Genomic DNA, 26,615 nt, shown 5'->3' on the forward strand with positions numbered 1-26,615 from the left:
TTTTTTTTTTTTTTTTTTTTTTTTTTTTTTTTTTTTTTTTTTTTTTTTTTTTTTTTTTTTTTTTTTTTTTTTTTTTTTTTTTTTTTTTTTTTTTTTTTTTTTTTTTTTTTTTTTTTTTTTTTTTTTATCTTTATTCCTCTCCCCATCTTTGTGTATAATTAAAAAATATACTACAAGAATACACAAAAGTAGTAGATTTATGCAAAATGTCACAAATGTTATAGGATGTAAAAAGAAAGGATAATAGAGACTCTCTATCTCTGAATAATGCAGAAGTTATACACATGTGATCCGATATATATGGACTTGCTTACTTTCTTTCATTCTGTTTATGTCACTTTCATATAATTCCACTTTTCATACGCTTTTCCTTCACCTGATGATGTCCACTCCGTGAGGGTTTTTCCCCCGCCCGTCTAGTACATTATGAAAAAGAAAAATGATCTTATAATCTATAAGGATGAGGTACAAGATGAAACTTTAAATTTACAAATTGAGAAAGAAGGAGAATTGAAGCAACAGGTTAACCAATTGGGTACTAAGCTGAATGAAATGAACAATCAAATTGTAAATGAGCTGGGAGAAAATTCCCAAAAGTTTCAACGTGGCCATGTTGACAAGAAAAGTAATAACACTAGTTCTATAGATCGAGAAGAAAATGAGAAATTTTGTAAAAATGGTGAAGGCAATGAAAAGGATAAATGTGATGCGGTAAAGGATGGCAAAGAGAATAGACATCTATCCCTTGAGCCAGATGCAGAGGTAGAGGCCGAACTAGAAGCAGCGGAAGAAGCAGAGGCAGTGATAACCTCGCAACAAGCTGATTCTACATCATGTGAAAACTACAGTTCTTCCCCTGCCCCTCAGGGGGAAGAGAAGAACAATACCGATGAGAGTCATCGGAGCAGAGAAACGAGGAATGAACTGAATGAACTGAATGAACTGAATGAAGAGCTATTTCCACTATCAAACAGTTTCCTGATCAGGGAATGTAAGACGAAAAGTGAATTCGAAAATGAAAATGAAAATTCAGAAAGCGGAGTAAAACAACGCAGAGTCCAATTAAGTGACCATCAGACGGATACTAAAGTAAACCAAAGTGCCAACCACGAAAAATTGAAAGATCAAGATGGAAGAGAAAAATGCATAAGGAAAGAAAATGAAATTCAAGGTGATGTTAAGTACGAGGGGCAGGAACAGACTTGTGCTAATGCATCCGATGTCGAAAAGACAAAGGAAGTAAACTTTACAAATCATATGTTTTCCAATAATAGTTTTACTGATGATGATTTCTTCAATGATACCTCTTTCGATGGTGGCCCATTCGACAAGGATGACTTCCACAATTTTTCCCATATTGAGAAAGCACAAGAAGACCCAAACGAGGTAAAACAAAATTCACTGATAGACATATACAAAGAAATAAAAATATGTGAACATTTATTTTTAGACAACTTTGGCCAAACTTGTGAAAATATTGAAATAAAGGAAATAATAAACAACGAGAAGAAAGAAGAAACCAACAATCCCTCAATTGACTTTAATTCCATTGAGGACATTTCTCATTTTTTGTGTGAGAAACACATTCCTGATTCAGATCATCCATCCATCCAACAGTGCATAAGTGAAAATATGAAACTACTTATTCAAGAACAGAAAAAAAACAATAAAAAAATTAAAATGAACAAAAATTACATTGACTTTAAAACTTTCCAGAACACCTTGCCACCTAATCTGCGACAGAAAATATGTAAATAAACTATTTTTTTTCTTTTTTTTATAAACATAACATCTTTGCGTTATTGAAGATTTTCCTTGTGCCACAATAAATTATTTCCTTACACATTCTATATCACAATTTATTTTGCGTTTTTTTTTTTTTTTTTTTTTTTTTTTTTCCCCCGTTTTACACAGTTAAGGAATACAAAAAAAACATTTAATCGCAGATGAAGATAGATCCCATATCAGGGCACACCACTTGGGGTAACAATTGACAAGAAAAAAGAACACCCCTCCCAATTGAGCGAAGCAGTTCCATTTGAAAGATCGTAGTTGCCCATTCACCACAATGGTATATAATCCAACTCGACCAAGAATAAACATAAAAAAAAATATGATATGGATACAAACATTTTGAGTTTCACTTTAGAGTATGTAAGTTTTTTCAACACAATAAAACCTCTTCTGTGTAGTGAAAAAAGGACACTTCCATTTTATTTCCACTTAATTGTGATAATTTTTTTTTTCTTGTTTCTCTTCTCCCGTTCACAGTTTCGCGTAGGCCAAATTGGATTCAACAATTTGGAACAAGGCGAGGAGGAAGAAGATGAACAGAAAGAGAAAGGGGGGGAAGCAGAAAAAAAGAAGAGAAAAAGAAAATGTAATAGTAAGAGTCGATATATATTCAGCTTATCATACACCACCATAATAATACAAATTCTCAAAATAGGGGATCGCTCCTCAAATCTTAGCATATTAGGTTGGGAGACATGTTATTCCATTAAATTGGGTTGCTCATTTGGTGGTTACTTATTTGGAGGTTTCTCTCCTTCTTTGCTTCATACCTTTTTTTTAAAAATAAGTTACAACTCCCCTATTGTTGAAATAACTGGAGTTGCACTTTGAGAATGGAATAATTGCCCTGTCATAATCTGTATCACTAGGGGTAGGAACATCTAGCGATTTTGCCATCCTTTCATATCTTCTTGGTTTTTTGAAAAACAAATTCTCTCCAAGTCTTTCAGGGTTTGCAATGATACTTTCTTCTTTGCTCCTGAGAGAGGTTACCTCCTCCTGCATACTCATGGTTGTATATTCCTTATTGCTGAGAAAATGGACATTTTTGTGTAATAAAATATTTACGTGTTAATGTGTTCATAACATCGATAGATTAGAAGTGCCTATTTTGATAATATCACTTTTTTTTTCTTTTTTTTTTTTTGTCTTCGCTTTACTTGAAAAAATGAAAAAAAAAAAAAAAAAATTTGAAGAGTTTTTTTTTTTTATTACTTACCTTGCTAAGATATCATCATCAAATGAATCACTAGAACCTGCTGAAAAAATGTTACTACTGAGTGAGTTGGCCTTTTTTTTTTTGGATTGATATATTTTTGATCCATTTACATAATTTCCATTATAGTAATTTATCTTTTCTATTATAATAGGATCTAACAAGTTTTGTAAGTTCTCATATTCATGTATAACACCAGCAAAAGATGCAGATTTTGTAATAACGTTTTTGCTAATTTTTATTAGATCAGGGGAACTCTTACATCTTCTGGGGACATTTTTAAAATCATTTAAATTGTCATAAATAATTTGTGTATTTTGTCTTTGATATATAATATTATCTTTGATGCTACTTTTTATCATAGAAGATGTCTGTAAGGAAGACATATCACTACTGATTTGTTCAGATTCAAAAATTTCTGTGTTAATGCTAGTGAGTGATGTTAATTTATCGCTTAACTGTTTGTCTAACTCCGTTTGGTCAACAAGACTTGTGCTTCTTTCACGTCGTTTTTCTTTTCCTTCGTCTGTTGATTCTTTGCTTGTTTCCATTATCGGGACATTAGTAGTAGATTCCTTTCGATTTTCATCATATTTCTACAAAAGAAGATGGAGGGGGTGGGAAGGGAAAAAAAAAAAAAAAATAGTAATTATAAAAAAAAATAATGCACTAAAAAAAAGAGACACAACTTATGAATTTAATTTAAACATAATAAAGTTGCAAGATGATAAAGCAAATTATCATATTCGCAAAAAAAAAAAAAAAAAAAAAAAAGGAGAAAAAACCTTCCGATGAAAGATACATAAATTTCCTCCCATAATTAAGAAAATTACACAATTCGGAAGAAAAAAAAAAAAAGGAAGCTGGGAAACAACAATAGAAGACGCAAAAGAACTACTTACACCCCAGTGTGCAATAACATGTGGATCCACCCCTTTTCAAGAAATATGTTGTGTTATATTTTTATTTATTTCGAAGATTACAATATTGTGACTCGTAAACATATGCAACCTTTAAAAAAAAAAACGGGTGTGCATATATATAGGAGTAAAACACTTTATGTCGTTTTTGCTTCCAAATTATACGACTTTTTTTTTACTCTTCATTTGTGAAATTTGAAAGCACACTGTAATTGCGTATTTCCTAATTTTGCAACTCCTTCGTTTTTGTTAGCATGTTATACTTTCATTTGTTTTATTTTGCTCTACTTTTTTTTTTTTTTTTTGTTTTATCCTGTTTTGTTTTATTTTCTCTGTATAATCATCCAATTTGGCACACGTTTCATACCAAATTTACAAAACTTTTTCTTTTTTACCCTATTTGATCTATTTTGAAAATTGTAATTTTCTGACCAATACAGATTTTTTTTTTTTTTTTTTTTTTTTTTTTTTTTTTATAAACTTTTAATTTACCTCATAAATTTAAAAAAAAAAAAAAAAAAAAAAAAAAAGCTAGCTCCTACATAATTCGAAATGTTCTAAAAGGCATACACACACACACAAAAAACACACTAATATGATGAAGCCTAACAGTGGTATTGAATATATATTTTTTTTTTTTTTTTTTTTTTTTTTTTCTTTTTAATTAAAAAATTTAAAAAACCAATTTAAAAAGTTTTTATGGAAAAAAAAAAAAAAAAAAAAAAAAAAAAAAAAAGAAGCAAATATAAATGCTAAGATAACGTGCTGATAAAATGAAGAAAGCGTGAAATATTCCATTTATATGCGGTTCAAGCAATAGATACATTATTGTGCATTATATACATTTTCTTTTGTGTATGGTCGTCTTTCTTTTTATGTTTTATCAGGCACGGTGTGTGTACATATAAAAATCGTTCACATAAACTCCTTAATATTATAACTGAAAAATAAGCGGAGAGAAAACTCTGCAATATGTATGCACTCTGCGTATGTTTTATAATTTCTCTTTTGGCGCTTTTCTGTCCAGAATTTTTTTACGGTTTTTGTCAATTTTCAGTTTTGTCAAAACGACGTTGCTTGGGTGGATACCAATGAACGTGGATTCTCCATTTGCCTTTTCTCTTGTTACTCTTTCAACGTATATTTTAAATCTCTTTCTGTTTATTTTTACAACCTTTCCTTCTCGACCATGGTTATGTCCTCGACATATGAGAACTTCATCGTCTTTCCTAACTGGAAGTGCTCGCGTCTAAAGAAATAAACGTGTGTATGATGGCATGTAGGAGATGGGGGTGCGTTTTCATTGAGGTGTATATTTCTTGTAATGCTTGTGAATTTTTGAAACACACAATGTATATTTGCATACGTATGAGAACAAAATTAACGGGGAGAAGTAATCACAATTTGTTCTCCTTACCTTATATTTTAATCTCAACTCTTTTGATAATTTGGATGACATAATTTTTCTTCTAAGACCAGCAGGTGCCGTAAAATGAGATTTTCTCATTTTCCTTCGGGAGGAGGATATTTCTGAGGGTGGTGGGAGAAAAAAAAAAAAAAAATATTACGTGAAAAACAGTTGCACATAATTAAAGAGGCTTCATTATTCATGCAAATGCAGTGAGCAAACGTTTGCGTCCAGTTGTTAAGACCGTGTAAAACATACACGTGCTTGTACAAATACACATTACATATGTTTACATAAATATAATATATAATGTCTCATAAGTTCAAAAAAAAAAAAAAAAAAAAAAAAAAAAATGATATTCATTAATCCCACCGTCTTGGGAAAAATCCCAAAACGCATAAACTCAAATATGTAAATGTGCTCATGTAGTATAAATCCCAATAAGTGGGAATAATGCAAAACATAGCAAAAAAAAAAAAAAAAAAAAAAAAAAAAAGGTACATAATTTTAATATACAAAGAAATAGTCATATAAACTCCTTAAGTATAAATTGCATACAGGATTAATCAAATTAATGTTATTAAACTTACGCTTGTTAAACTTCATTTTGGAAGGAAAATGGAAAATATGTAAGGAGAAAAAAGAGTTCTTTTTAAATAACTTGAATAAAACTAATGGAACATATTTCTTATCTATTAAAAAAAAAAAGATTCTTTTATTTTTGTGCAATTTTTTGCTTGATATTTAATTCGTTGGGAAAAAGAGATAAAAAAGTAAAGTACAATAAAATCAGATAAAATAAATTAACTTTATTCTAAAATGGGCGCTTTCAACTTGAAAATGTATTTCATACATGAGTATATATATATATATATATACATACAATTATATGGAATTATAAATTCGTATTTATGCCAGTCGTTGGGGATTGCATATAGTACTGGGCGTATAAAGTATACAATTTACACCTTTCGAACTCTTATAACAAAATAGAATGATTATGACATGGGGTCATTTTTTCTTTTTTTTTTTTTTTTTTTTTTTTTTTGCTCTGCTTAAAACCTTGGTTAATCAAGAAACAATGATAAGCCGTTGCAACTTAATTTAAGCATTACATTAACTATTGTGGCAAAAAAAAAAAAAAAAAAAAAAAAATTAATGCTACAAAAGAAGTGTATTATGTAACGTAGTTAAAAATAATATATAGGCTTTTTTCCATTTGCTCTGGGCATTTCTTTTTTTTGTTTTTTTTTATTTCATCACCCCTTGTTTAAAGTACCTTCACAAAAAGTATTCCCCCAGTGATATAACGGGGGAGGTTTGGTATTTAAGCACATGAAGGATGCAAAGCCTTGGAAATATTTTGTAACGTGTTTTTTTTTTTCGTTGAGGTATATATTTTTCCGCTCAGTTTTTTTTTTATATATGGTTACGTAAAGGGTATTATTCAAGCTTAACCATAACATAGGCATATTGTACATATATACATGTATACATATATATATATATATGTATAGATGTATGTATTATGAAAAGCACTAAGTGGTGATAAATACATATTAAAGAATTTCTTGAAGTTACTAGTAGCAGAATTTTTTTTTTTTTTTCCTTTATCATTTTGTAAAGTTAATGCACCCTAAAATGGTTCAAGAGTACATGACAAATTGGAAATAGTGTTGCATTTCTTTATACATCCGTATGCTAAAATCAATATAGGAAGAAGGATGGCAATAAATTATTGTAGGTCCTATAGCTCAGTTGGTTAGAGCGTACGGCTAATAACCGTAAGGTCGGCGGTTCGAGACCGCCTGGGACCATAAAAAAGTAATAGCACAAAAAGGTGCATTATACTTGCAAAATAATTTTAGTATATATATATATTTTTTTAAACTTTTTAGAAAAATATATAATTTCATTTTAGGAGAATTGGAGATAAGAAAAAACCCCTCCTCCACTCCCTCCCCCTACGTAAACCAAAATTTAAATTTCTTTATTCTGTGAGATCACAGTGAATGCACTATTGCAGTGGATGTTTTTATACGTTTCTGTATGACTATGTTATTTACTATGCTATGTAAATATACTTATTAATATTTTTTTTTTTTTTTTTTTTTTTTTTTTTTTTTTCAGGGTTAAGAGGGTACATGTCATTTAAATATGATTGACATAAAGTGAAAAAAAAAGAAATTACATATTTTTTTGGGAAGTTTTCAGAAAAATCGTCTTTTTGGACGTGGAGCATATTTTTTCACACTTGAAGTATAACCACAGTTTTTACTGTACTTATTAAGAATATTTTATAAAAAAAAAAAAAAAAAAAAACACCTTACACATTATTTATATATAATTATATATATATTATATATGTATACCAAACACCTCATACATATTTCGATTTATGCATGCTAGAGCGGAGGGAACAGGTTTAATAAACTTAAGAACAGACGAATGTCGGAATTTTTGTTCCTCTCCCAGGTAATAAGTAAAAGTGTAAAGAAACACACTACAAAAAAAGTGCATCATCATCCATTTTAACCCGAATGGCAAAATTTGTTGAGATTTAGCGGGGATATTATGTGGAACTGCGTCCTCTGTGTGTGAGAGTAGATTTTTTGGGTGGGTACTTTTGTTACTCCTTTTTCTTTTACAACGTGCTAAAATGATATTATATATAAACGGATTATATATTTAGTTACCTATAATAATATATAGAATAAAAAAGTTAAGTCTCTAAAAATACTTCATAACGGATATTTTTTTTATGCATAATAAATAAAAAAGTAGGCCAAAAAGAACAACATATTTTGAGGAGGTTACACGGATATTATATATTATTATATATTAGTATTAATAATGGGTGATAACTATTTATGACACTATTAATTATTATATATGTACATTATATAATATGGTTTTATAAAAGGTTTTCTTCTTTTTTCTGTTTATTTAGATAGAATTATTTTTCCTTTTCATATTAACACCTACATACACAACCTATAACATTTTTTTTCTATATCATTTTTTTACATTATAAGTTTTTTTCTTTTTTTTTTTTTTTTTACGAGCACCGAGGATCGAACTCGGGATCTTTCGCGTGTGAGGCGAACGTCATAGCCACTAGACCATGCTCGCTTAAATTATATTGCCCATTTATTTTACACATATGTATGTAAGTATGTATATATATATATATATATATATATATATATATATAAGCATGTGCGTATGTATAAATGTCGAATCCCACCCAAACATTCATAAGGACCTCGGATGCACGTTGAACATGCAAGGAACCTTTTGGTTCACCCCAATATTTATTCGTTTAACGCTTGTTTATGCATTTACTTATCTTTCCAATTTATTTACTTTTTTGCAAAACATAATTCCTTCCGCTTACATCCCCGCTGTTATGTTTCAAAAAATCACCTACAAGTTTTTTTTTTTTTTTTTTTTTTTTTTTGTCTTTTTGGAGAAAGTCCATTCTACAAATCTGGATGTCATTTTGCTATATATATGTGCAAAAAACGTGTTTATAATTTTTTTAAAAATAAATGTGACTCACAAAATCAGTGCGCTTGGCATATTTTGTAACGTGAAGGAAAAGGAATTAATTAATATCATATATATAAACCTTTTTTTTTTAAACGCAATGGAACATACATGCATGTGAAACATTGTACACTCATTTTTGCATAAATACACTGCTTGAAAATATGAATCGTGTATATATATATATATATATATATATACATATATCTATATATCTGTTTCCATTTTATATTAACTTATACGGATAAAGAAAAATTCTTTTTTGAAACATGCTGAGATTTTTCTTCATGTTTAGTTCATTGGGGTAGCGAAATTTCATGAGTAAATCATTTGTGGAAAATATATCAAATAGATGTGAAACAAAACGGATAAAATAAAAAAAATAAAAAAAAAATAGAAAAAAAAAAGTAAACATTTGCACAACCCTCCCACCACATGTGTGCAATTTTTTTTTTTTTTACAAAAAATGAAAGAACAAACGCGTAATACGTACTTTAAGGGAAAATAAATTATCAAAATATGAAGTTTTAAATTCTTCAATACATATGGATAAACAATCCAATTGTGTCATTTTTATATTTTCTTAACATTTCTCCCTTTTTCAATTAAGTGGGAGAAAAAAATTCTTGTTCAGCTTAATCCGGAGTCAAATTTTGCTGCTGCACATTAAGGGATACAAAAATTCAGTATGCTAGAAATGGCACGCGAGATTGGTTTTTTTTTTTTTTTATGTAAAGCACATGAAAAAGATATAGCAAAATATACGACATGATGAGGACTTGAATAATCACTTGGGAATATACAGCCTGTCCATAGTATTTAATATATTCATAAATTTTAAAAGACATGAAAAATGCAATGGATGCAAATGCATTAATAATTCCAATGAGAAGTGCGAAATTTTCTTCTTTAAAAACTGTGGACATATACATATACATATGATTTGCAAAAAAACTTTGATGAAAAAAATAAATAATTAAAGATAAGTATCCAATAAATACACTAGCTGTTTTAAAGTAAATAAAAATTAACGAAAAAACAAAAATACCCAAAATCAAATTAAAACTTATAAAATTGTATATGCTTATAATATCAGCAATTATGCCAAATGTTAAAGTCAAGATAAAACTTAATGGCAAAATGAGCGAGTATACATTTAATGTTTCACCAAATATACTATTTTCATATATGTCGAATAGAGAAAACATAAAATAGCAAATACTAAATGTTATTATGAAAAATTCAATTACTATGAATATATAAAATGGGGATTTTATTTGCTTCTTCAATGTGTCAATGTGGATATTCCTCAGTAGCAAATTTTGTTTCACCCCTTTGGAATTTGCATGAATTGGGGGTACTGCCAAAGATAGTGAAGTGATGTCAGATGATCGATTACTCTTCTTAGATATTTCTTTCCCCTCGTTCGCTTCTTTCCCCTCGTTCGCTTCTTTCCCCTCGTTCGCTTCTTTCCCCTCGTTCGCTTCTTTCCCCTCGTTCGCTTCTTTCCCCTCGTTCGCTTCTTTCCCCTCGTTCGCTTCTTTCCCCTCGTTCGCTTCTTTCCCCTCGTTCGCTTCTTTCACCTCTTTCACCTCTTTCACCTCTTTCACCTCTTTCACCTCTTTCACCTCTTTCACCTCTTTCATCTGCTGCCTGAGTACGACATGGTTATTAGCTAGTTCTTCTCTTTCACTTTTGAATAGCGAAATATGGCTGTCTCTCATTTTTTCTGCATTTCCATTGGTGTCCAGAAAACTAGAGATGAAAAACGATGGAACGATGCAGACCAAAATGTAGAATCCCACAATTATGATAATGTTGTTTTCACTTTCATATATATTCATCAGACTGAGTAATAAATTACCCACAAATAAACTCAAGACAGCAAGAGAAGACATTGTACTTATGAGAATGTAGTTTTTGTTTTTTAGTATATTTTTCAAAGTGATCCATTTGTTTTTTTTTTCCTGAAAAATTTCATTTGATATATGCATACTTTTTACTGGATACTTTTCATTAACATAGTATATGATGGGGAGATAGGAGTTATCAGACCCTAAGCCAAAGCAAACGAAAGCCAAGTTGAAAAAAAGTGAAATAGTTTCGAAAGACTCATTATTCAATTCTCCTTCTCTATATTTCATACCATTCGAGTCCCTCTGAATGGTGTACTCCACCATCAGACGCTTTGAATACAACAGCGAGAAGGCCAACATTATCCAACCGGTAAACAGAAAGGAAAAGGCTATGCGAGATATGTGCTTCTTTTTTGAAAATATATTAATTAGTATGCTTCCAATAGAACCTGAAATAAACTGTATGATTAAGCCCGAGATCAACAAAAACTGAATATAATTTTCCTGCTCTTTACACACAAAAAATTCTCCTCCTGTCCGTTCATTTTCACCTTTACATAGCCATTCATATGCTCTGAAATTTTTAAACAAATTTGCAATAAAAATGTAGTTCTGGTAAACAATTGCCGTTGTTGCTATGCTGTACATAAAGAGAAGAATTTTTATTTTTCCTGTAATTATCCCCATTTTGGGGATTTCTCCTTTTTTTTTTTCTCCTTTTTTTTCTCTTCTTTTTTTCTCTTCTTTTTTTTTTCTCTCTCCCTTTTTTTTTTCTCCTTTTTTTTCTCTCCTTTTTCTTTTTCTCCTTTTTTTTCTCTTCTTTTTTTCTCTTATTTATTGATCATTAATTTTGTTGTGTGACAGAGGGAGTATTGTATATTCATAAGTTAACGTTCTTCATCATATGCAGTTTTGCTTTACACAGTATATGTGAGGAGGTAGAGGGAGAGATGGTACTTTTGCCTCTTGTAGTGTTCTGTGCAAGTGCTTTTGTTGATACTTTTTTCATTTGGCCATTTTTTTCCTAAACATTCTATTTGACTTTATTTTGTGAAGCTTTTAATTTGGAGTTTTTTTTTTTTTTTTTTTTTTTTATATCTTCTCCTTTTTTGTAGTTTCATACCTGTAAATCACCGATTGTGAGTAATTTCCCTTGGTACAGTAATAATCTGCTCGTACTTTATTGGAGTGGAGATCAGGCAATTGTTTAGGGCCAAATGAAACATTGTTCAAACTCTCCAAGAGATATGGCGCAAAAAAAAAAAAAAAAAAAAAAAAAATGCGAAAACATATATAATATAGAGGATAACCACGTCGCTCCATAGTTTTCTATTCATTGTTATGTCAATTTTAGTTTACAATTTGTTCTTAAATTTGTGCACAATTTTACATGCACTTTTTGGTATGACACATGACAGCACTTAACCGTTCTGTACACTCATACATTAATGTACATGATCTCAATCACTACTTTTTTTTTTTTTTTTTTGACTTTATCCCACTATGAGGTTGTAGTAAAAAATACGTAAAAACCATATTTACCCCCGAGGTGCACAAAGCTCCTCATATGCTCGTTCGAGAGTTACCTCCATGTTGTATCCTATTCCCCGCGATGTCGTGCATTTTAAGCGGTACCTTTAGCGACATTTTTAGGGACACTTTTTTAGGGACACTTTTTGGTATGTTATCCTCTTTTTTATTTTTTTGGGGAAATAAATTTGATGGTAAATTAAAAAGAAAGAGGGAGAAAAAACCTACCAAGGATAATCCTCCCATCCTGAGTTGTACATACGCACGAGTAGCAAAAAACTCCTTACCCATTTTTACACAAATGGGCAACACAATTCTATGAATTACGCGAGTGTGATTTTTTATCAACAGTATGAACATGATCATAAAAAAAAAAAAAAAAAAAAAACGCATGTGCTTATAAATATATGTATAAAATTACCGCGTGCTTGCACGCACAATTTTCCTGTTCTTATGCATATGTATATTTTATTGTGCTAGAAATTTTGATAACCCTGAACTGTGAAGTGAAAGAGAGACATTTTATAAAAAAAATAAATTCCAACTTGGCCTAATTTCTGTAACAAAAAGGGGTGCTAAATGAATAGGGTGCCTATTGAGTGGGATACCAATTGAATAAGTTCCTCCCACGTCTCTCTCCAGCAGTTCCAGTGTTACACACACAGAGAACCATGAAAACATCTTTACAGTTTACCACCGATCTATTTTTGCCAAGCTTAAGCACAAACACGAACAAAAGAAAACATGTACATGAATTCATTGCTAGTGTGTGCACCTCTATGTGTGCATGCATAATTTGCACATATCTGTTCACATATATTTAATGGTTCACACACATTGGTGCTGACATACACAAGCAGACCATCCTCATTTTTTTTAATTATTTTTTTAATTATTTTTTTAATTATTTTTTTAATTATTTTTTTAATTATTTTTATTTTTTTAATTTATTAATTTTTTTTAATATATTTTATTTTATTTTTTAATTAAACTTTACATGCACAGTTACTATTTTCTCCCCCTTATTTTATGCATTCCTTATTCGAGAGTATATAACAACGGCATGAATTTAACTTCTCTAAGGTTACATAAGTGCATATCTGTTCACAGTTTAAATTCACAGTTTCAACGCTCCACAATGAGGCAAAATAATTAAAAAAAAAAAAAAAAAAAAGAGTATAGTATTTATGCAATATATATGTGTACATATGTGTATGTGTAAATACATGCCTCTTTCATAAATGTGACAAGCTGCTTATGCATAAGAAAAAAAAAGGGGTGGGGTGTGGGGGAGAGTGCATGTGAGAATATTTGTAAACGATGCAAATGTTGGAAACATGAAATCCATGAGTGGATGAGTTCCTTCACTTTGAAGCACTGACCGAGTATCACCTGGAGGTTTTTTTGCCCACTTGGGTTACAAAGAGCATTTTTTTTTTTTCCTCCCGTAATGTGTATTTGTGAATTACGCAAAAAAAAATAAAATAAAAAAAAATAAAATAAAAAATAAGAAAATAAAATAAAAAATAAGAAAATAAAATAAAAAATAAGAAAATTAAATAAAAAATAACAAAATTAAATAAAAAATAACAAAATTAAATAAAAAATAACAAAATTAAATAAAAAATAACAAAATTAAATAAAAAATAACAAAATTAAATAAAAAATAACAAAATTAAATAAAAAATAACAAAATTAAATAAAAAATAACAAAATTAAATAAAAAAGTTCATGTGCTGAAAAAGGTGGCAAGCACATTTGTGATTGTATCCACGCCCCCTTCTCAAGTCCATACGCACCTACTGATATTGCTTACACAATCAAATGCACAATTTACGTGCTCAATTCTTGGGAAAGTTATCAGAAAAGATATCATAAGGACTAACAAACAAATTACCTGAAAAGCCACCATAAGGGTTACAGAATAATTATCATAAAAGCTACCATAAAGGTTAACAGAATAATTATCATAAAAGCTACCATAAAGGTTAGCAGAAAAATTATCATAAAAGCTACCATAAAGGTTAGCAGAAAAATTATCAGAAATGTTTGTTACACACGTTTGCCATAAAAATTTTCCACAAAAATTTGCCACGAAGAATTTCCACAAAAACATGTCATAAAAGCATGTCATAAAAAAAGTATGTCATAAAAAGAGTATGTCATAAAAAAAGGATGCCATAAAAAAAGGATGTCATAAAAAAAGGATGTCATAAAAAGTTTTCACAAAAGCTTGACATACTACTTTACCACCAATTCACTGATCAACATGTCGGCACAAATGTGCGAAATTCGGAGCGTAGCTTAACATACGCACATCTCCAAATCGCGTTTTTTTTTTTTTTTTTTTTTTTTTTTTTTTTTTTTTTGTTAACACTTGGTATGTTTCACAAAAAAAAGAAAAAAAAAAAAAGAAAATTCACATTATTTTTTGAACATTTTTAATGAACGAACAAATACATGAACAACTTTTATATTATCCCCATTTTTATATGTGTAATTGTGTGCGCACATTTGTTTTTTAACAATTTCTTCCAATTCATTTTATTTTTTTTTGAATTTATTTATTTCTTCCCACGACCTTCCCACTTTTTGCGCGCCTTAACGTATGAACACACACGTATATGTGAACATATAAGTGTATGCACACACATGTGCACATATAAGTATACACACACACGCATGTGCACGTGTAAGTATACACACACGAATATGCACATTTAAGCACACACACATGCATACATACCTACGTGCATACACATGCTCGAGCACAGATGCTGTCATGACACATCCGTAAAAAATTACATGTTTGGTGATGAATATTTTGTACGTGGTACTTTAGTTAGCTAAATTGGAGAAGTAAAAAATGTGGGATTAAGAGCGATGATTGTGGTACACACATATACGCACATACATAGGCAAACACATACATAGGCAAACACATACATAGGCATACACATACATAGGCATATACATACGTAGGTATGCACATACACATGCACTCACATAAGCACACGCACATAAGCACAGTCTGTATGCCAATGCATATATAAATCGCACACACCATTACCAATTTTATGAACAAACCACGACATTTTTAAGTAATAATACACATTTGCATATTCACGCCTAAATGTGAAAATGGTATCCATGATCTATCATTCAGTGTTCCAAGTTGATTCCACCCAAGCGCTGAATTATTCATATGTTGTCTTCACAACTTATTCCAATTTATAGACATATTAACAAACGAATTCATAAGGAATATGAAAGATTGGCATACTGGTATGCAAAAAAAAAAAAAAAAAAAAAAAAAAGTAAAAAATGTAAAAACAGATATCAAAAATAGTGAAAAGTGATATAAAACTCAAAAATAATAGAAAATCACAAATGATGTTAAACATGAGTTAAAAATGTTCACAGATTAATTCTTCCAAAGATATTTCACATTTCATGCCACATTTTTTTTTTTTTTTTTTTTTTTTTTTTGCATTTATCGTGACTGTTATTTTGTGTATATTCGATGAGCAAGAAAGATAGTGAAAAATAATTTAGTAGTCTCACATCCGATTGAGAATATGGAGAGACATCAATTTGAACACATTTGTGAGGGATTGTTCCCAACGAGGCGACTTGAACTTTACCTTTTTTTTTTTTTTTTTTTTTTTTTTTTTTTTTTAAAAAAAAAGTTTCTGCTGAATTTATTTTGTACTACTTCATCTTTCGTTCTATCCTTCCACTTTGCAGATGACCAAAAGAGTGCACATCTAGAAAATGAAAAAAACTGCAGTGAATCCGTGGTCAGAAACGAGCCAATGCATAGAGTAGAACCATTGAAGGACAACAATCATGTAACAAATAGAAAAAGTGAAAATGAAATAAACAGAAATGAAGGTATCGATAATATGGATAACGATGAAAAGGTGATAATAATTGAGAACGAAATTAACAGATCTTCAAACAAATCGTATAAATTAGGAAATATGATAGGAAATGGTAGTTTTGGGGTGGTTTATGAAGCTATGTGTTTAGACACGTCAGAAAAAGTAGCTATAAAAAAAGTTTTGCAAGATCCACAATATAAAAATAGAGAATTAATCATAATGAAAAATCTAAGTCATGTTAATATAATATATTTAAAAGATTATTACTACACAGAATGTGTAAAGAAAAATGAAAAAAATGTGTTCTTAAATGTAGTTATGGAATATATTCCACAAACGGTGCATAAGTATATGAAATATTACGCAAGAAATAATCATTCTCTACCTCTCCTTTTAGTGAAGTTGTATGCATATCAGCTATGTAGGGCTTTAGGTTATCTTCATTCGAAATTGATATGCCATAGGGATTTGAAACCACAAAATTTATTAGTTGAACCCAAGACACATACTTTAAAATTGTGTGATTTTGGAAGTGCCAAAAATCTATTAGCTGGACAAAGAAGCGTTTCTTACATCTGTTCAAGATTTTACAGGGCACCAGAGTTGATGCTGGGTTCGACTAGCTATACAACACATATTGACTTATGGTCCTTAGGTAACTTTTTCCCCTTCGTAATTCTGTTATGAGATCAACTGTTGGATATAAGAAACTTTTCCCCATTCTTTCTACTCCCATTTATGCTGCTCCTCCCATTTATGCTGCTCCTCCCATTTTTTCTAAAATGCAGGGTGCATAATCTCTGAAATGATTTTGGGGTATCCGCTCTTTTCAGGTCAATCTAGTGTTGACCAGCTAGTTAGAATAATTCAAGTACTAGGTGAGAAAAACTGATGGAACAGAGAGTCAGGAAATTCTTTCCTCTTTTTAACACAAAAAGGGTGCATATGTGCAGTGCTCGTTCGATTGTGCATATGTGCAGTGTTCGTTCGATTGTGTGTGAGCGCTAAGCACATGCACATAGTATGGAACACACGCATAAGATAGAACATGCGTGTAGGACAATCGGTACCACTAACTTGTTCATTTCTCCCATCTCTACCCTCCTACAAAAAAGGCACTCCCACCGAAGAACAAATGAAAGTAATGAACCCAAACTATGCTGACATAAAATTCCCTGACGTAAAGGCGAAGGACTTGAGAAAGGTAGCTATATGCAATAAAGAAAATGTTATGATAGATATATATCTGTTTTAATTCAATTTCAACGGGGCCTATATTGTGGCTCTTTCCTTTTCTTATCCTTTTTTACAAGATTTTCATTTGAAGAAATCCATACTTTTAATTATATTTACTTTCTAGATCAAATGTTTTTTTTTTTTTTTCCATTCTTCATATTTTCCTTCCCAGATTTTTCCGAAGGGTACATCAGAAGATGCCATAAATTTTGTATCCCATTTTTTGAAATATGAACCCCTAAAACGGCTCAATGCAATTGAAGTATAGAAAAAGATAATATATATAATGACCACTTTCCAACCGAGCGGTGTTACAGAAGTGAAAGGAGAGAGAGAGAGGAGGGCTGAATATGGAAGGAAGAGTCTTTCCTCGGGACATTTGGACGTCTTTAACACTCCCCCATCCTCAGATGAAAGCTTGTGCATTATGCATACGTGACTTGGTTTATATATATATATACATACACCTACATGAATAACAAGATAACTACACAATTGCATCGAAACACATGAACCCCTCGACCTTGTTTTCCATGTGAAGGCACTAGCGGATCCCTTTTTTGATGAACTGCGAGACCCTTGCATTAAGTAACATTCACAACATACATGTCTACATGAAAAAGCAAAGCATGCCATTCGTTTGAACTGTAATATATATATATATATATATATATATGTGTATGTGAATATATGTATATATATGTAACACGTGTTGGCTTTCCTCCTCCCCTCATGCAATTTTGCATGTACGCATGCATACGCCCACATTGTTCATTCATCTCACCCATTCATCTCTTCCATTTCTCCCTGTTCTGAAGACTTCCAAAATTTCTGGAAAAACTTCCAGAACTATTCAACTTTTCGGATGAAGAAATTAAAGAGATGTCTGACTCATGTAAAAGAAAATTGTTACCCAAAGATACCTACGAAAAATACAAAGATTATATATTAAATAATCCATGTGACAATGAAAATATCGCAGATAATATATTAAATGAATGTAATGAAACCAATCTGGACAACAACGTCAGTCGAGCAGTAAACCTCGCATAACGAACATTCAAGGTTTTACTCTCAGAATGTCTCTTTTTTTTTTTTTTTTTTTTTTTGAAAATCACTCATCGATTTTTAATTCATCTGTCAAAACGAGTTAAAGAAACACGCATCCGGAAGAAGTGAGACAATATAAGGCTATTAAAATGGAAAAACATTTCCAGATCCTCCTACACCCAAAGAATAAATGAATAAATAATCAATCAAACAAACAGGCAAACAAACAGGCAAACAAACAGGCAAACAAACAGGCAAACAAACAAATAAATAAAGAAAGAAATTTTCATTTATCTGTACATCGGAAAAATTCCACTTGCATAAATCTATCAGTTAATAAAAAATTGTTGGATATGAATAATGAAGAAAAGATAAAATAAAACTGAAAGAACAAAAAGAATATATCATTAAAATTTATTGTATTTCCATGCATCACTACTCTTACCGCTTCCAATGGAGAGGTGGTGGGGTGGGGTTGGCCCTTGTGCAGACATATGTGTACATATGAACCATACATATTTATATGGAAATATTGTACACACATGTATAGTTTCTCGCGTGACCTTATGCAGGGGACAACGCCTGAGTGTTCTCCACCAGTGCACGCACACGGGCAAGCAAGTGGCTGATCAAGTGGGAGATCAAGTGCGAGATCAAGCGGACAAACACAAGCAATCATCACGTCTCAAGTTCGATTAAGGAAAATTTAAATGGTTATACTAGGACAAACACACACGCATATACGAATATATACACCCCTTCGCAAGCGTGGATAACCTGTTTTTTTTTTTTTTTTTTTTTTTTTGTTCACTCGTTTGTTCATATTATTGACCACATCACCGAATAGCTAGCTGTCGTCTATTTCGGTTAAAATTTCGTGTGGTTGTGTTTTCCCTCTTTTTAAGGAATTACAAATTGCACATTAAGAACAATGTAATCATGCAATTTATATCAAATGCAATGTATCCACTAGTTTACAAACATGTACCAGTAAATTCGTTATTTAAAGATGGACGTTCGTTCGCGCCATCTTTCGTTGTTCCTTCGTTCTTTTTTTCTTTCTTTTTTTCTTTCTTTCGTTCTTTCATTTTTTTTTTTTTTTTTTTTTTTTTTGGGGTGCATTTTCCATTTTGAAAATGCTACACCCTATGCAGGTTTCACATACATGCATAGTACGTATATGCATATATAATATGAATATATAATATGAATATATAATATGTATATATGTGTTCTTGTGTGTTTCATATATACCACACACACATATAGGTGCGTGTATTCGCAGGCATGTACGATCTCATTTTACATTTCTCTTCTCCTCCATTCATTTCTGCGTCTCTTTCTTGAGGAAAAAAACAAAAACAAAAACAAAAAAAAGTGGAGTTGTCACAAACGTTGAGATATTGTATGCAAAAATTTGCGTGTTTTTTTTTTTTTTTTTTTTTTTTGTTTTTTATTTTGGATCAGTCCAACTGCAGCTGTCCATGAGGAAAGTAAAAAACAAAAAAAAAAAAAAAAACACAACAAAGAAGAAGCAACAAAGAAAAAGCAACAAAATGGACGATGAATATCCATTGAATCATTCTTATTTTGAAAATGAGAGCGACATCGGGCGTGAGAAGAAGTGTCAAATAATATAGCGATTGTCACACCCACTTGATCTTAGTTTAAGTTAATATGTACAGGTGCCCATTCGTATGTACATATATATATATATATATATACATATGTGTATATACTTCAGAAATCAAAAGGGGGTGGGCAGATGGGTGGAGAAAATAGACTAAAAGGGAATGGTTGTTGAGCGTGCAATTTTTACTCATTAGGAATTACTAGCTGTGATACCTTTAAGTTGCGCACCATTCCATTCTCCCGTGAGAGATGGTAGTTCCTTGTCAAACTATTTTTGTCATAATCTTCTTGTTCAAGAAGTATCGCACACTAAGACAATGACACATTTACTTCCGTGCCAACAGAAGCACATATATATATATATATATACATACATATAGACATACATATATGCACAACCTTCAACCTGACACGACTCAGTAAAAACGAGATTTAAAAAAAAAAAAAAACTACAGTTAAAATAGCGTCTTTTTTTTTTTTTTGTCGCCACGTCAACATGGTGACTGCTTGTCTACATTACGTTCGTTCAGAAAGGGAAAATGAAAAAAAAAAAAATTCGTAAATTGGTAGATATAAAACTGGTAGGAAGGGAGAAAAAAAAAAAAAAAAAAGGGAAAGGGGGAAACAAAACAAGCTTCACTACATCTGTTCAGAAAAAGCTTCTCTACATCTGTGCAGAACACCTCCCTTGGTGCAACTGAATGACGAATTTACCACGTCGAAGCAAATGTGTGATCACACTATTCTCTCCAATTCTGTGGCATATCCAATAGTATTTTTCAAAATTTCAAGAGAAGGTAATTCGTGCACAGAAACGGTTTGATTATTGAAAAATATTTTTTGATTTCTCACTTCCCAGATAAGGTTACTTTCGCCCTGACTAGTTTTGGTTTCATTATACTCTCGAATGAATTGATACAAATCATTTTCATCAACAAACTTCAATAACTGACATGCATGAATGGAAGAAATACAGTTGGAAGATGCAAAAATACAATCAGCTAGTTTAAATCGAATTGTATTGTACAATCTCTCCATAAATAATGAATAGAGATACAATGGAATATCATCCTTCTTTGTAAGAACATCATAAAAATAGCCATCCATAATATGCTGCTCTAATTCTAAAACATATTTTATATAATCATGATTTTGGTCTTCTATAGATATAATTTCTAAAGTCATATGGAAATCTCCAATTAGATTAGATGATAATAAGTACAGTAGATATACACCTAGGATTCCATTTTGTTTATTACTTTTTGGAATAATTGTTTGGAAATCGAAATAATATAAAAATAACTGTGCTATATAAATTGTAAATGCTTTTATGTCTTTGTCCATTATTGAAATGATAACTCCTTTTTCTAAAATTTCTCTTGCCAATAATAATTCATTAATATCTTTTTTTGCAATTGGCACAAGGGGATCAGCTGATGGTAGGTGGATAAGTACAAGTTTCAATCTTGTAAGAATCTCTTTACACTTTTCAATGTTGCATTCGATTGGTTCACTCATGTCTGCACTTATTTGGAAAAGAGTCTGAATGTCTCCATTAGTTAGAGATCCCTCTAGTTCACTCTCATTCAAGTTATGATAGCTGCATAGCAGCTTCTTGAACAGTGTGATTCCTTCTGCTAGCCCCTTCGACATTTTATGTTTCTCTGGCTAGTTCTCGTGTGTGCGGTTCCTCCAAAAGGAGCAAAAAAATTGGAGGAAATAATTGGAGAAAAAAATTGGAGGAAAAAATTGGGGGAAAAAATTGGGGGAAAAAATTGGGGGAAAAAATTGGAGAAAAATAAGGGAAAAATAGGGGAAAAAAGGTGTTTTTCCTCGTTTTTCCTACCTATCTATCTCTACATTTATGTACATATACACATGTAAATCTTTTTTTTTTTTTTTTTTTTTTTTTTTTTGGCTCTCGCGTTTGGTGAGATTTTTTAACTTGGAGCTGTGGTTAGCTTGATCAACCTCTGACAGCTTCCTCAATTTTTGCCTCTTCATCAATTCATCAGTTGATCTTTTCGCTAACTTCTTTTCACTGGGCGAAATTTCCTCTGGAGATGTGCAAGCGCAGAAATGAAAGAAATGAGGGGGAAAAAAAAAAAAAAAAAAAAAGCCGCAAATCAGGATGAATGAAATGAGGAACACGTGAAAACTAGTGTCACAGGCGAATGCGCAATTTTCCCCTCCCCTCCTCACGTACCAGTGCGTTTGTGTATCACTGCTTTTTTGTATCACTTTTTCTGTTTATTATGCCATACGTATCATTACGTTTGTTTTCGTTCATTTTGCTCGTTCCTGCTTATTTGATTTTTTTTTTTTTTTTTCTCGACACTGACAACCCACCCGTGTAAGGCAATTTTCACTTCTGCCAAGTGCACTCAGGAGAACATGCGCCATATGTACCCGTACAGGGTAACCATATTTGTTTTTTTTCAAGTTTCCTCACTTTTGCTGATAAGAAAACTTAGGTTTAGTTTTGCACAGATCTTGTGCATTAGCAGGATGAACAACACAGTGCACATTTTTCCACCACCAGCTCTAGCACAGCTCTAGCGCCACATCTAGCACCAAGATGGGGAGCGTCGCTGGGAGAAACTGGTGCAACTTGCCAAAGGATGAAGACATTGATGAATTTCTTGAAAAAGTAAATGACGTGACAGAAAAAGTGAACGGGCTGCTGAGTGGTAAAATAAGCATAGAGGAAATAGAAAGAGAACAAAATAAATTACAACTAGGAGAAAAAATAAGACAAATGAGAGAAGAAGAAAAAAGGGAATGCGAAAGAAGAGAGTATTTAATGGGAGTAAGAGGCAGCGGAGTGAGCAATAATAATTACGAATTCTTCTGTCTACATTGTTTAGTTGAGTTTAAGTATGTTCTGGAGAAATGTACTAGATGTGGCAGCACAGTTATCAGTAAGGAACAGCGAGTGCAGCAGCTACGAGAAAAAGTTGAGGAATACAAAAAAAAGAAAAAAGAGAGAGATCTGAGGAGAAGTTTGTGGAAAAATTATTTAAAAAATGGAACAATGTCTGGGAGGAGTGGAAGTGGCAAGAGTGGAAGTGGCAAGAGTGGAAGTGGCAGGAGCGGAAGTGGCAAGAAAGGAAGTGGCAGGAGTGGAAGTGGCAGGAGCGGAAGTGGCAAGAAAGGAAGTGGCAGGAGTGGAAGTGGCAGGAGCGGAAGTTGCAGGAGCGGAAGTGGCAAAAAGGTGCAGAGGGTGACAAGCTATGAAAAGTGGAATTATTACGAACCCAGCAGCGATTCCTTCGATGAAGATGAAAGAATGATCTGTGTGCCAAAAAATAATAAAGACTTTCAGGTTCTAGAAAAAAAGATAGAAAGTGATATTAAGAAAAAGAGTGAAAACAGAAAAATTGCTTATTCGATTAAGACCAGAGGAAATAAATATTTCAAAGAAATGAAGTACCATCATGCCATTGAGTGTTATGAAGAGGCACTACAAGTGTGCAAAGATTATTTAGAAATTTACAACAACTTAGCTTTGTGTTACATTAAAACGTATAGATATGAAGATGCCATTAACAGTTGCGACAGAGTTATTCATTACTATGAAATTTTTAAAAATGATTTTCATCAAATGAAAAACGACACTTTATTTAAAAGTTATCTCAGAAAGGGTTTTGCACTTTTTAAGTTATTCAGATTTGAAGAATCTTCTTCCAGTTTCAACTCGGCCCTTTCACTAGAACCAAATAATGAGGAAGCCTTATCCTATGTTCACAAATGCCACCAGATGCAAAACATGGAGAAGGGAGGTACAAAAAATGCCGCTAGTGCAAAATCGCTCCATGCACAATTGCTCAGTGAAAATGTTAAAGAGGAACCACAAGGAACAGATCTTAGACGGATACTAGGTGAGCTAGACAAAATGGACATAGAAAAAGACGAAAAAAAATGTTGGGAATATCTAAAGAGAGTAAAAAGTCTTGTCAGCAGAAACGAAAAGGAAAAATTGATATTCTGCAACAGTGTATACACAACCCAGTGTAATAAGAACAGCTCCGTAGATGTAACCAAAGGGAACGGAAAAAGAACCACATTTCTGTCGTTTTGTGCAGATAAACTTCAAGACATACTTTTCTATGTTAAGAAAAAATTGAGTAAAGAAAACATCTCATTAGAGGATCCTCAAAAATTAGATGATTTGAAACTACCAAAGTACATGTCCCGTTGTAGCAACATTCTTACTGATTTGATGACATTGGTTCTAGAGGAGGATCCAGAATATGCAGATTTTTGCATGAATGCAATAAAACCAGTGATTACATTGTACCAATTAAACCAGATTAACAAAATGAAGTGTGTATATTTCTTAAATAGTATTGGAAAAAATGTGGATGGAAGAAAATCCTTATGTAAACATGCTCTCACAGAAAATCATTTTCTTTTGAAAATATTCTTCATGCAAATTAGTCATCTCATAGCAGAGGATAGAAATCTCTACACTAAAGAGAAATATTCTCGTTTCACATATTTAACTGACTGTGTGTTAAAGTCGGAATGTGGTATCAGATTTGAAAAGGAATTGAAAGATGTCCTAGGACTACAGATGTCAACCCTGGACAAAGAGCTTTCAACAAACGGTGGGAGGATAAGTAGGAGGGGGAATTCAAATGAGATAATAAAAAGAGAGAAGAATGGGCGTGTTATGGAAACTACAAGGGAGAGTGATAATCAGAAAAAAGGAATATCACGCAACTTAGATCCGTGGAAAATGCTGCAAAAAAAAACAGCCAAGTTGTATGAACATAAATTTGAACTAGCGAATTTGTTTGGAATCATATCGCATCTGACATTGACAAAACATGTATTAGATGTTGTAGAAAAAAAGTTCATGATATACGTGCTAAATATAATCATTTATATTAACGAAAAACTGTACGACTATAATGAAATGAATTGCAACTATTTGTCCCTTCTGGTTAATCTAGTGGCGAATGCCCAAATTAGATCCATCTTAATGATGATCAGCTGGAATCATCTCTTACATTTTTTGGAACATGCCGACAAAGAGTACTTATTTCAGAACATGTTATCTCTCCTCTTTAATTTAACCACTTCATGGGGAGAAGAATACCATACAGGAAACAGAGCTGTCAAGAAGAGAAATACAACCGATGTTGCCACTCCCAACATAACTGTAATTACTCAAACCAGCATCCGCAGAATCATCCACTTAACCAGATCAAATATTCCTCGCGTCGCTGAACTTTCTTACTTGTTCCTCAGCCGTGTCTATATGTATGCCTACTGTGACGTGGTGCACTTTGCAAATTCAAGCCGCGTGGTTAACCATGGAATCGGCGTGACTAGCCAAGGAATCGGAGTGACTAGCCAAGGAAGTGGTATGACTAGCCAAGAAAGCGACATGACTAGCCAAGGAAGCGACATGACTAGCGAAGGAAACCGCGTTACTTGCCAAGGAAGTGGCGACCTCGCCCACTCGCTCAGACGGAAAATAGAAAAAGAAAACGACAAACTTGTGCAACTAGATAGACACTCCTTCGAATTGCTTAAAAGGTCTATCTTGTACCATCTGAACAGTGTGCCACGCGAAACGTCCATAACTAGTGCATGTATAAATCTTGTTTCTAATTTGTCAAAGTATACCAACTTCCTGTTGCAGCTCCTATATGAGGAGAAGGATACGGTCGAGACTTGTTTTCACGTTGGAGATGTCAAGTGTAACTGCACGAGAGAGGAATTTAATGCATTGGAAAGACTAACCAACAGACTAAGTACTATCTTCTTAAGCAAAGAAAAGAATATTGAACAAGATGAATCCATATCTATCATTATAAGTAATATTGCGACATTTTTCACACAAATCCTGAAAAATATTTCTCTAACGGAAAGTACTATTAATGGAAAAACTGATTTCATATTCAAAGAAATTGAAAGAATTATTCCACATGCAGCTCACCTTGTGAATACATCATCTAACAAATCTGGGCATAGCAAAAGCATCTCCTTTTTTCTCTCTTACTGCTTTCTCAATAGTCGCTTAAAATCCACGATTCTGTGCCTCTACCATAATGACGTTCGTTGGCTGTTCGAATCTCTGCGCGTACACAGTTAGCTATGCTGGGAGGAAGACAATTAAACAATTAACTACCCAAAGGTTGTCCCTCCCCCTATCGTGACCCCTCTACTTTGTTCATAAATGTCACAAGATTTTTTTTTTTATTTTATTTTCACTTGATAAGAATGTGCGTTTTGCTTAGGCAAAATACACTTTAAAAAAAAAAAAAAAATGGAGGAACACAGTAAAAAAATAAAGAAAAACAGGGAAATGAACAACTAAAAAAAAAAAAAAAAAAAAAAAAAAAGAGAGGAAAACTGAGTAAAGGGAAAAAGACGCAAAATAAGGGGAAAACAAAAAATACGCGCTGAGCTGGCGAAACTGTTCAGGCAAATACCGGCCCAGTTGGCAAAACTGTTCAGGCAAATAGTGGCCGAGTTGGCGAAACTGTTCAGGCAAATAGTGGCCGAGTTGGCGAAACTGTTCAGGCA

At 32.0% G+C, this 26,615-nt stretch overlaps 6 protein-coding genes and 2 non-coding genes across 8 annotated transcripts; 4 read left to right on the forward strand and 4 right to left on the reverse strand.

The window, feature by feature from the left end:
• Positions 1–426: 426 nt before the first annotated feature.
• Positions 427–1,940, forward strand: PGO_082600 (hypothetical protein, conserved; the record flags this gene model as incomplete). Its single annotated transcript, XM_028687482.1, has 2 exons — positions 427–1,750; positions 1,915–1,940. 2 exons carry the CDS (start codon positions 427–429, stop codon positions 1,938–1,940), a joined length of 1,350 nt encoding a protein of 449 aa, XP_028543283.1.
• A 2,984-nt stretch (positions 1,941–4,924) lies between these two features.
• PGO_082610 (60S ribosomal protein L26) lies at positions 4,925–5,944 on the reverse strand (the record flags this gene model as incomplete). The annotated part of the gene is made up of 3 exons (XM_028687483.1): positions 4,925–5,179; positions 5,348–5,460; positions 5,929–5,944. The coding sequence occupies 3 exons, from the start codon at positions 5,942–5,944 to the stop codon at positions 4,925–4,927; spliced, it is 384 nt and encodes a 127-aa protein (XP_028543284.1).
• Positions 5,945–7,081: 1,137 nt separating this feature from the next.
• Positions 7,082–7,155, forward strand: PGO_082614. The gene has a single exon. It is a non-coding gene; the product is annotated as a tRNA-Ile (tRNA).
• Positions 7,156–8,397: 1,242 nt separating this feature from the next.
• PGO_082616 lies at positions 8,398–8,470 on the reverse strand. The gene has a single exon. It is a non-coding gene; the product is annotated as a tRNA-Val (tRNA).
• A 1,100-nt stretch (positions 8,471–9,570) lies between these two features.
• PGO_082620 (transporter) lies at positions 9,571–11,430 on the reverse strand (the record flags this gene model as incomplete). Its single annotated transcript, XM_028687484.1, has 1 exon — positions 9,571–11,430. One exon carries the CDS (start codon positions 11,428–11,430, stop codon positions 9,571–9,573), a length of 1,860 nt encoding a protein of 619 aa, XP_028543285.1.
• Positions 11,431–15,539: 4,109 nt separating this feature from the next.
• PGO_082630 (glycogen synthase kinase 3) lies at positions 15,540–18,446 on the forward strand (the record flags this gene model as incomplete). The annotated part of the gene is made up of 7 exons (XM_028687485.1): positions 15,540–15,558; positions 16,021–16,812; positions 16,946–17,035; positions 17,273–17,361; positions 17,566–17,655; positions 17,935–17,981; positions 18,212–18,446. 7 exons carry the CDS (start codon positions 15,540–15,542, stop codon positions 18,444–18,446), a joined length of 1,362 nt encoding a protein of 453 aa, XP_028543286.1.
• Positions 18,447–20,810: 2,364 nt separating this feature from the next.
• PGO_082640 (26S proteasome regulatory subunit RPN12) lies at positions 20,811–21,728 on the reverse strand (the record flags this gene model as incomplete). Its single annotated transcript, XM_028687486.1, has 1 exon — positions 20,811–21,728. One exon carries the CDS (start codon positions 21,726–21,728, stop codon positions 20,811–20,813), a length of 918 nt encoding a protein of 305 aa, XP_028543287.1.
• A 925-nt stretch (positions 21,729–22,653) lies between these two features.
• Positions 22,654–26,181, forward strand: PGO_082650 (hypothetical protein, conserved; the record flags this gene model as incomplete). The annotated part of the gene is made up of 1 exon (XM_028687487.1): positions 22,654–26,181. The coding sequence occupies one exon, from the start codon at positions 22,654–22,656 to the stop codon at positions 26,179–26,181; it is 3,528 nt and encodes a 1,175-aa protein (XP_028543288.1).
• Positions 26,182–26,615: the final 434 nt, after the last annotated feature.

This window comes from Plasmodium gonderi, assembly GCF_002157705.1.
Source record: "Plasmodium gonderi DNA, contig: Chr08, whole genome shotgun sequence".
NCBI lineage: Eukaryota > Apicomplexa > Aconoidasida > Haemosporida > Plasmodiidae > Plasmodium > Plasmodium gonderi.